At 41.7% G+C, this 11,045-nt stretch overlaps 1 protein-coding gene across 3 annotated transcripts in view; it reads left to right on the forward strand.

The window, feature by feature from the left end:
- Window positions 1-10,100, forward strand: part of PPARG (peroxisome proliferator activated receptor gamma) — a 131,216-nt gene extending 121,116 nt beyond the window's left edge. For all 3 annotated transcript variants that reach the window (XM_032327662.1, XM_032327653.1, XM_032327644.1), the window contains exon 7: window positions 9,648-10,100. In XM_032327662.1, coding sequence (XP_032183553.1) covers window positions 9,648-9,895 — 248 coding nt within the window. In that variant the 3' untranslated portion in view covers window positions 9,896-10,100. The remainder of the gene's footprint in view (window positions 1-9,647) is intronic.
- The last annotated feature ends 945 nt before the right edge of the window (window positions 10,101-11,045 follow it).

Here is an 11,045-nt window from a genome sequence, read left to right on the forward strand (position 1 = left end):
TCAATGAGTTCTCAACTGGCACACAAATTCTAAAAACCAGGTGGCCGGAGGGTAAGGGAGAAGATGAAACATACTAGAATCATCTGAGAAACTTAAAAATACACATACACGCAGACACACACAGAAGAGACACACACACACACAGGCTTTTGTTATTTGTAAAACATACAAGCATCTTTTTCTGTGACTGCTTCAGAATTAAAATCTCTTCCTCACCCTGAGCCTGGTAGGCTGGGATCATGTCAGTGAGGGAGCGCAAGGCTGGGTTTGACCTCAGAGACAGACATGGGATTGAAAGCCAAACTGCTGAGTCATTCCTATCACCACACCAGCAGTCTTGGAAAAGGTTCAGTCAGTCAGTCAGTGGGCCGCTTTTTGGAGCAGTTTATCATTCTGGGTTCTCACAATGTGTGTTTAAACTCTGGGTGACCCCAGGCAGCCTTCCAGACTGGCACAATCCACCAAGACATTCAGACAGATCATCTACGAGTGAGGAAGAATGAAACTCAGGAGGGGTTCTAGTCACTCGTCACAGAAAGGCCAACACAGGTTGTGAAGGAGCCATGCACTCCCAGGGAAAGCACCTTTCAAGGGTCTTGCCAGATTGACAAAAAAGAAAACCAGAAGAGGCGGGCTGGGGGCATTGGAAAGCTTTGGAATCCCAGGGACAGCCAGGAGTTCAGACCCCACGCCCCACCACCACTTACTAGATGTGTGATTTCACTCAATTATTTACCTCCCTGGGCCCTAATTTCCTTATCAGTGTCCTAAGTAAATGAAATAACATTATGTGAAGCCTCTGGCACAATGCCTGGGACATGTTAAGCACACAATAAGTGCTAATTTTCCCTTTTCCCCTGTATGATAGAATTCGAGGTAGCTCTGTGCATCTTGCCAGTCCGATTGCTTGCAGTTCCACCAATGGGGATTCTTGAAATCCCTTATTACAATATAAATACCCCTAGGGAGATATCAGCTAATCCCTTTATCAGCTATCACTTTAAGGGGATTAGTTGTGGATTGAGGGGAAAAAAAACCCTAAGGGAAAGAGATACTGGAGGAAGAGGGAGAGGCCTGACAGGCTAAGGGGAGAACTCAGAGCCTCCTGGCCCCTTCAAGGAGACAGAGAACAGCAGGAGTGCAGTGAGTTTCCACACGCCGAAGGTTCTGATAAAGTTTTGGGACATTATATGAGAGGTCATGTTTGGAGATTAAAGATCACACCTATGTTTTGAGATCACAAGTTCTTCTCAAAGGCACTGGAAAGGAAGATAGGGAGAATTGCAGGAAACAAATACTTGGCTATGTTTTATGTTCAGTTATTGTCATTTCTAGAGGATGAGGAAGCAATGAAGTGTAACTGGGTTAGGGGGAGGAGTGTGTCAGCCTTGATGAGGAAGAAAAAATCATTCTCTTTTTTCTCCAGCCTTCTCCACCCCCCACCCACACCCCATTTCCAGCTGCTCAGAGCCAGTGTTGGACATAGAAGGAGCAGAAATTAATCTGTATCCCTCAGCTAAAGGGAAGAACACGCTGCTGTCCTGGGCTGACACAGAGAACCCTCAGCAAACCACATGGCTGAGCTTCCATTGAGCAGCCTTTAGGGGGACCTTAACCCCCCACCGGGGTGAAAGGAGACAGGAAAGACAAGGACTTCCCAAGGGCAGGATGGAGAGCTCCAGTAAAATCTCCATTCTGCGAGACCTGGAAATAAAACAGAGCCCAAGCTCATTTTACTCCATTGAGGTAGCATTGAGCAATGCAAAGAGCTTTGAAGACAGAAAAGAAGAAAGCACTACTCACCTCATTATAATATCTTTGTGTCTACCGCTGTTGTAGTTGGGGAGGTGGATTTTGGCGGTGGCATTTGGTGTGTGAGATGAGGGAAGCTGGTGTGTGGAATGGTTTTCTCTATGGTTTTCATTGTGGTGGTCATCCCCTTTCCCCATCTTGACCACATCCCATGTGTCATTGTTGTAAGGAGGGGTTATCATTTGGACATAGACAGAAAAAGCATTCATAAGGGAAATGTTAGAATATTAACCCACCCCACAATGAAGGACTGGCGATAACATGTGGGTTCACAGCAGAACAGCTTGTTACAGAAGCTCTTTATCTGTTTGATAACATGTTTACAAGACCTTCTGGTTGTGTTGTGGCCTTGCCCAGAGAGCCATCATCAACTGCATTTCTCCTAAAATCATCCATTATGCAAACTTCTGATCAATTTAGACTTGCCCTGCTAGGATTCCTAATACCAAACCTCCAGCACAGTGCAGGTCCCACAGTGGAAAGGGAAAAACATCTGGAGGGGTGAGTGGAGAGATGGCCGAGAAGAAAGGAGCAATTAAGGAAGAAAGAACAGAAAAGATAGAGGACCCAGGAAAAATCAGACAAATGAGAGAAGAAAGGTAGGAAGGAAAAAGAGTCTAGTGATATTAGAAATAGCTACCTTACTAGGTATCAGACACTGCTCTGGCATTTGCCATCTATTAACTCATTTAATCCTCCTACCAACACTATGAGTCACATTACTTGTATGTCTCCATTTGTTAAGTGAGGACACCAAGGCACAGAAAGGTTAAGGAACTTGCTCAAGGCTACCCAGCAAGTAAGCTTTAAGGCTGGGAATCCAGCTGCTTCCCACTAAGCCAGTAGTGCTTACTCTTGGCTGTTCGCTAGAATGATCCAGGAGCTTTTAAAAACCTTGGAGGTCATACCCCAGACCAAGTCAGTAGGAATCTCTGGAGATGGCACCCAGGTATTCGTTTGCAGGGTTTTAATCTCCCCACGTGATTTCAGTGTGCAGCCAAAGTTGAGAATCCCTGCACTCCATCCAGCTCCAATTGAAATTTAACTATGAGAGGAACAGCACATGTAAAACCTTCTTACATTATTTTTTCCCCCAAAGGTAGGAATGTAGAAGGGAATTGCTATAGGCCCTACCATAGTTTACCAGAGATAAAGCTGGCTGAACTCACAGTTTTGCCTAATGCTCACCATGATTCTGCTTGATCAGAAAAGTACTGCAGAAGCCCGAACACCATCAGTTCAAGAAAGAAGTGACTTGAGGTCCCATGCCTTCCTTGTTTTATTATTGCTCTTAGACTGTCTTGCTTTTATGCATTCAACCACAAGAATGAGAATCTGCCCAAACCCCTCAAACATGAGCCTGCATCAGGAATTGAGTCTGTGATCTTACCAGAATCAGTTTAGGAACCTTCCCCTTCCCCACTGTGTATTTGCCAGCCCAACCCCGCTTACACTCCTGACCCCATCCTGGTGGAAACTGCCTTTATTTGGATAAACCAAGAGAATAGTAACATCTTACAGTGTCCCTATACCTAGTTCATTCTCACCACAACCTTATAAAAGAAGTACCATCAACTTAAAAAATTAAACCAAAACCCAGAAAGATTAGAGGACTGGTCCCGAGTCATAAAGAAACTTAATGGAAGAGAGACAGGACTCAAGGCTTCAGTTTCCAAATCCATTACTCTTTTTAACACGTCTGTGAACTTAGAATGGAATAAAGGAAATTGGAGAGGAAGTGTAAAAAGAAGCCCTACTTCTCCTTTGGTTTTCATCAGGCACCTGAACTAAGGTCTTTCATTGTCTATGGATCAATTTACAGCTCCCCAGCTACCAGACTTCTTTTTCCCCCCAAATCCCCTAGATACAGTCCTTTTCAGATTGGCCTGTATCAGAAAGCCAATAGACAAAGATTGGAAAAGCCCTAACAGCAGCTTCTAGAATAGAGACAAACACTTGGGGTTTTCTGGCTCTCCTTCAGGAGACTCCACTGAGGCCCTCTGGTTCCCCCAGACACCTCCTGAGAAAATCTGTGCTCAGGAAATGCCTGGCCCAGGTGGACAGATCCCAGGAGGGTCAAGAGAATTGAAATCTTCAGATAGCTCTCCCCATGACGGAGTCAGATCTGGATATGGTGGGGGTTTTGTAGGTTTCCTCATAATCAGCAGCCCTCTGTAATCAGTTCCAGCGCTGTCTGAGTGGGGACCGGAAAGGTTGCTTTCCCAATTCTTTGCAGCCTGGGAGTTAAAAATCAGTAATTGACTCCAGCTTCCTCTAGCGTTGTGTCCTGGAGCGTGTGAGTCAACACTCACTTTCCCAAAAGGGCCTTCTAGGCAGCCTAGGCCAGTAAATAGGGTCCTTTGACCCTGATGCAATTGCAGACCTCGACTCTGACACTCAGCAAGGTGCAGGAAGAACATCTCAGACCGGTCTTCTAAAATCAGTATCTTAGCAGGCACTGAGTGGAGAGGAAAGGGTAAGGACCCAGGAGGGCTCTGGGTACTTCGGTAGACTGCCATGGCATATTTGTGGTGTCTAGCTTAGCTCAGCAAGGGTTTGAATGTGTGTGGAAAGAAAGTGTGGAAGGAGAAAGAGGAGAGGGGGAGGGAAGTCCTTCCAACAGGATAGAAGGTGGGAAGCAACCTTGACAAATCCCTTTTGCCTTTGATTCTAGGGAATGCTTTAAGACCAAGGGAAGCTAGCTTTTTACTTTTTTAAAGAAGTCAAGTGTTTTAAATTTAAGTGTAAGCCTGTTAATGTACTTTTGTAATCACACTTTGAGTGTATTTCCCCAGTTTAATTATGTGAATTACATATATACAGAATAGAAAATCGAGGTGCAATGACCTTGATCAGTTTGCCCAGGGTCACAGAGCTGTTAAAGTGTGCTACTTTTTCCATTCAGTGGTGCTCCATTTTGCCTTGACTGAGGCTCAGTAAAGGGGACAGGGACAGATCTGTAAATGATCTAACTCGTCACTGGAGAAAATATAAATCAGTGGCCACAGAATTTCAGCCATTCAGCCAAACTTCATCTGTCACATAATAAAAGAAAATAATTTGCCAAAGAGGGATTTGAAAATCCAAACCAGATCCTTCTCCACTCCTAAAGGAGCCAGTTCCATTATACTGCACTGAAGCCAAGAGTTTCCAGCAAGCCTGATCAGCTGCACTTTAGGGTTTGGTTGTTTGAGCTGTCATGATAAATGAAACCCACTAGATTAATGTAATCTCTTCAGCAGAAGTTTTGACTGATGCTGCCCAAGAGGAAGGAAGAAGGAGATAGGGCTCTAAGGAGTCAGTGCCCAGTTAGCAGAGGTCCAAGGGCTGTGGGGTCCCAGCCTTTGGAGGAGCCACATTCAACACCTGCCTTCACACAAAATGCTGCCACTTCAGATGCACGTGCATTTGCATAGCTGAGAGCTTTTGAAATCTGGAACATTCGTCAGAAAGAGGATCAGCAGTCATTAAACCAAAGGCACCAGTCCAGGATCCGTGACAGGCTAAAGCATCAGGGTTTTCATGATTGCGTGGCAATTGTGAGAAAGGCGCAGGTCCCCCAGGGGCATGATTCTCTAAGCCAGGACTACATCATTTGTTTCATTCTTAGAATCTGAGATTTTTGCTGATGGTTCCAAAGTTAAATATTGGTTGGGGGTGGGGAGAGGGGTGATATGGGGAGGATACTTATAACAGTCAATGGAATAAGAAGTTAGAAAAAAAAAATCAACCCAAAGTTTCCTTCTGTAAATAAAAAGGGGGGGAAAAAAAAGAATGAAAATAAACTTAATTTAAGAGAACCTTTAGAGTTCTGAAAATCTCACTGTGAGGCCAGCTAACATTTCTCTCCTGTACCTCACCTCAATGGATAAAGGTTACTAGAGTTTATTAGATACAGGAAAACCCTTTACAGGAGACTTCTTCATTGTGTAGTGATCCTGCCTTTAGGCTTGTTCACCAACCAGGAGAATTGTACTTTTCAATCCAGGATTCTTAGCCCGAACAAACTTCTCGCTCATTAACTCAGCCAACTAAGTACTTCCTGTGTTTCCTCCAGAGGCTCAGAGATGATCAAGACATAGTGTGCCCTCTGATACCTCATGACCTCATAGACATAAAGAAGAAAAATCAGTACTTATCATATAATTTATAAATACTATATACTTATAATACAGCATTTGAAATTAAACTTAGATTTGAATTTCAGTTTCACCATTTATTAGGAAGTAGCAGACCTTGGGCAAGCCTTTCTCTAAATCTTAATTCTTCTCTCCATAGAACATGGGCCTCATGGCGATACTGTGAATATAAAATGATCTAATGTGTATAAAGCCTTTAGCACTTTCTTTGGAAAATAACCATTCAATAAGTGTAATCTACTAGTATGGTGGAGATTGAAGTGTTTATAGGGTGCTACAGGGTCCAGAGAAAGGGGGTTGGGAGAACAGGGGAGAGGAAGAGCTAAAGTCAAATAGTGTTCCCAGAACAGAGTAAAACTGGCTGTATTTTGAGGAACAGGTTGAAGTCAGTAAGTTGGATGAAGGGAAAAGAAGACTGTTTCATGAGGGAGGAACAGACTCTGCCTAAGCACAGTCATGACAGAAAATAGGATGTTTGAGGGACTTACTATGGTGATACCTTAATATGGCTGGAACAAAAGGATGGTTTCAGAAAGTGACGCTAGAGGATGAAAGGTATTAAAAGATAAACTAGGGGTACCTGGCTGACTTTGTCAGTAGAGCTTGCCACTCTTAATCTCAGGGTCATGAGTTCAAGCCTCATGTGAGGGTGTAGAGATCACTTAAAATCACACACAAAAAAATTTTTTAGGGGCATCTGGATGGCTTAGTCAGTTAAGCATCTACCTTCAGCTCAGGTCATGATCCCGGAGTCCTGGGATCTACAGGGAGCCCGCTTCTCCTTCTCCTTCTCCTTCTCCCTCTGCCACTCCCCCTGCTTGTGTGCATGCACACTCTCTCTCAAATAAATAAATACAATCTTTAAAAATTTTTTAAATAAATAAAAGGCAAGTAAAAGCCCTTATACAGTGCTTTAGCTTACAGGGAAGGGGAGAAGATAAAATTAGAAAACAAGGGTGAATAGCCTTCAAGAGCTAAAATTTGGAATCAGCACAAGGTATCAGGTGTGTGTCCTGAATGGTATACAAAAACCCTGCACCCCTTTGGTGAACTTTAATGAGGAAACCTTACAATCTTTTTTTTTTTTTTTTTTTTTTTTTTTTTTTTTTTTTTTTTTAGATTTTACTTATTTATTTGACAGAGATCACAAGTAGGCAGAGAGGTAGGCAGAGTGAGAGGGGGGAAGCAGGCTCAATCTCAGTGCAACAAACAGAAATTAGAAAATAAAACTTAGTGGTTAGAAAACAAAAACAAACACCCAGACTTTCCATTTGGAAATTAGAACTCTCAGATTAAAAATGAAATCAAGGGGCGCCTGGGTGGCTCAGTGGGTTAAAGCCTCTGCCTTCGGCTCAGGTCATGATCCCAGGGTCCTGGGATAGAGCCCCGCATCGGGCTCTCTGCTCAGTGGGGAGCCTGCTTCCCTTCCTCTCTCTCTGCCTGCTTGTGATCTCTCTCTGTCGAATAAATAAATAAAATCTTAAAAAAAAAATGAAATCATTAGGGAAGAACTGTGAACATACTATTTACCCAAGCCTGTATGGTGAAACCAAAGTGACAGAGGAAATTTTAAAGTTTTAAATGCATCTATCAGAAAATAAGAAATACTAAAACTAAATGAATTAAGCATTCAACTCAAGAAGCTAGAAAAAGAGGGAAAATAGACTTAAAGGAAGTCGAAAGAATAAATTAGTTAAATTGAAAACAAAATAGAATTTTTAAAAAGAGTGATGAATAAAACCAAAAGTTGTGCTTCTTTAAAAAGAAAAAAAAAAGCCTTTAGCAAATCAGATTTTTTAATGAGAGAATATACAAAATAAAAAGCGTTCAGTTCTAAATAAAAATAAGGGATTTCAGATTTTGAGAGAATATTATATACAATATTATTCCAATATGAATTACAAAATTTTACTTTTATAAAGAGTAAATAGTCTTCACTAAATCTTGACTAAGATCTTTACTAAAATGATTAAAAAGCTATAGGAGAAAAATTAAAAGTAGCCAAAGATTTACCATCAGGATCAGATGGTTCTGCCAGTTAACTCCAAGAAGCCATCAGGGAACAGATCATTACTACATAGAAACAGAAGAAAAATTCCTCAACTCGGTCTAGAAGGCTAGTTAATATTTATTACCAAAAAGTAGACAAAGGATGGCACAAAAAAAGACAACTCTGGACCAATCTCACAAATTTTAAAACCCTGAATAAAATAAGAGCAAATGAGTACAGTGATATAAGGAAATCTGTTAATATAATTTATCAGATTAAGATAAAATCATTTGGTCATCTCTTTAGAGAGAAAAGGTTTAAAGAATTTGAGGAGATGCCACAACATTCCTGACTAAATTAATTAAAAAACTTTATAGCTCTTGGAAAGCCAGGGGTAAAATGTATCCACCATGATCTGTAGTAAACATCATTCTTGTAGAAAGCCATTAGAAGTATTTTTGTCATGGTTAGGAATAAAACAAGAATACATCCTACCACTGTGACTATTTAATACCATATTAGAGGTATTGGCCAATACACTATGGCAAGAAAGAGAAATGAGAAGTGTAAACACTGGAAAAGAAGAAATAAATGAAACTATCATTATTTGAAGATGTAATAAGCTATCCAAAATAGGAAAATAAATCCATGATAAAAATTATTTGAATTGACAAAAGCTTAGGAAATTGGAATATATTCAGTATACCAAAATGAATAAATTTTTTGTAACCACCAGCAGGGCTAGATTAGAAAAGAAAATGAATGCTATAGAATACTATAAAGCAAAAAAAATAAAGAATTAAAAGACACTATAGTTAGGGATGCATCTTAAAAGATCTGCATGAAGAAAAACATAAAAAGTTTAAAGGTAATTTAAGTTCACCATTTAAAAATTCAGATAAGGAGAATATAAAGAAGAAAGTGAAAATTGCCTCACCACTCAGAAGAAACCCTTGTTAAAATCTAGAGGCTCTATCTTTCCAAACTGTACCAGTATTTAAAAACTATGCCTTGTCTCATTGAGAACATATATGCCACGTTAAGGGAAAAAGAAGACAATGCTTGTTTTATTTTTATTTATTTATTTTTTTTAAGATTTTATTTATTTATTTATTTGACAGGTAGAGATCACAAGTAGGCAGAGAGAGAGAGAGAGAGAGAGAGGGAAGCAGGCTCCCCACTGAGCAGAGAGCCTGATGTGGGGCGAGATCCCAGGACCCCGAGATCATGACCTGAGCCGAAGGCATTGGCTTAACCCACTGAGCCACCCAGGCGCCCCCAATGCTGGTTTTAAAAGCATATCAACAGCTATGATGAGAAAGTAAGTAGTAAGGTTGTAAAGCACACTCATGAAGAAGAGGCAGCAGCTGAAAATGAGATTTCTGACAGAAACATCCTGGCAGACGATTCCTCAGTGTGGGGAGAGGATTGCATTGCCATTGTGTTATGTCAACTGATCAGGCAGAGTTAACCCCAGTCAGGAAACCATGCCCCTGGAAAGACCAGTGATAGTCTTGGTTTCAGCCCATCCTCCCTCCCATATGCACTTCTTGCACACTGTCTACTTACCCTCCCTCCCCACTTATTCTAGAACCAGAACAAAACAAGCCAACAAAAAGTCGGGTAATTTAGTTGGGCTGACGATGCCTCTGATGTAGGGGCCAGAGGAGTCTGTCACTGAACCTCCTGTTCTTCTCCTCCCCCAGACCGCCCAGGTTTGCTGAACGTGAAGCCCATCGAGGACATCCAGGACAACCTGCTGCAAGCCTTGGAGCTCCAGCTCAAGATGAACCATCCCGAGTCCTCCCAGCTCTTTGCCAAGCTGCTCCAGAAAATGACAGACCTCAGACAGATTGTAACAGAACATGTGCAGCTATTGCAAGTCATAAAGAAAACAGAGACAGACATGAGTCTTCACCCGCTCCTACAGGAAATATACAAGGACTTGTATTAGCAGAGAAGTCCGAGTTCACTGACCATGTGTTCCTTCTTCCGATTGCACTATTATTTTGAGGGGAAATCTGACACCTAAAAAATTTACTGTGAAAAAGCATTTTAAAAAGAAAAGGTTTTAGAATAATAGATCTATTTTATGCATATTGTTTATAAAGATACATTTACAATTTACTTTTAATATTAAAAATTACCACATGATGAAATTGCTGGTTGTATTTGAGACCTGAGTCTTACACATCCCCCACTTTACCCCCACCACAAGGCTTATTTCCTTTTAAGTCCGTTCTTTCTTTCTTCCCTTTTTCCTTCTTTCACTTTTCTCCTTCTTCTTCTTCTTTAAGATTTATTTATTTGAGAGAGAGCATGAGTGGAGGGAGGAGCAGACTGAAAGGGAGAGAACAGACTCTCTGCCTCAACCAACCGAGCCACCCCATTTTCTTTCTTACACGTTTTTAAAAATGTGAATGGTGGGGGCGCCTGGGTGGCTCAGTGGGCTAAGCCACTGCCTTCGGCTCGGGTCATGATCTCAGGGTCCTGGGATCGAGTCCCACATTGGGCTCTCTGCTCAGCAGGGAGCCTGCTTCCTCCTCTCTCTCTGCCTGCCTCTCTGCCTACTTGTGATCTCTCTCTGTCAAATAAATAAATAAAACCTTAAAAAAAAAAAATGTGAATGGCACTGCTGATCAACTTTCATTCTCAGTAGATTAACTTTTCACTCCATTCACAACATTTCCGAACCCTCCCATCTGCCTTAACAATTACAATTAAGAAAAGAAGGGAAACCTCAGGACCAAAATCTTTTCAGAGCATGTGTTTCTTAACCCTGGGTGTGCACATCTGGGGTACAGCTCTAGTCTACCAAGAATCCAGTCTTCTTCCCCTAACCCCAGTCAGGATTTCCACTCACCGTGAGCAGCCTGCTGACGGGATACCGACGCATACCCCATGTACCAGGGTAGGTGCTGCTAGAAGCTGTGGGTATCAGAGATGCTGGAAGATTTGGTACCTACCGAAAAGAAGTTGGAGTTGAACTGAAGGGAAAAGATTGCTCTTTCTTAAAAATAGATTATAATACTCCGTATAATCATGTGCCCAGACATGGCTCCAAGTGTGGTAAGGGTTTGAAGGAAGTAAGGATTGATGAAGAT

This window comes from Mustela erminea, chromosome 1 (assembly GCF_009829155.1).
Source record: "Mustela erminea isolate mMusErm1 chromosome 1, mMusErm1.Pri, whole genome shotgun sequence".
Lineage (NCBI taxonomy): Eukaryota > Metazoa > Chordata > Mammalia > Carnivora > Mustelidae > Mustela > Mustela erminea.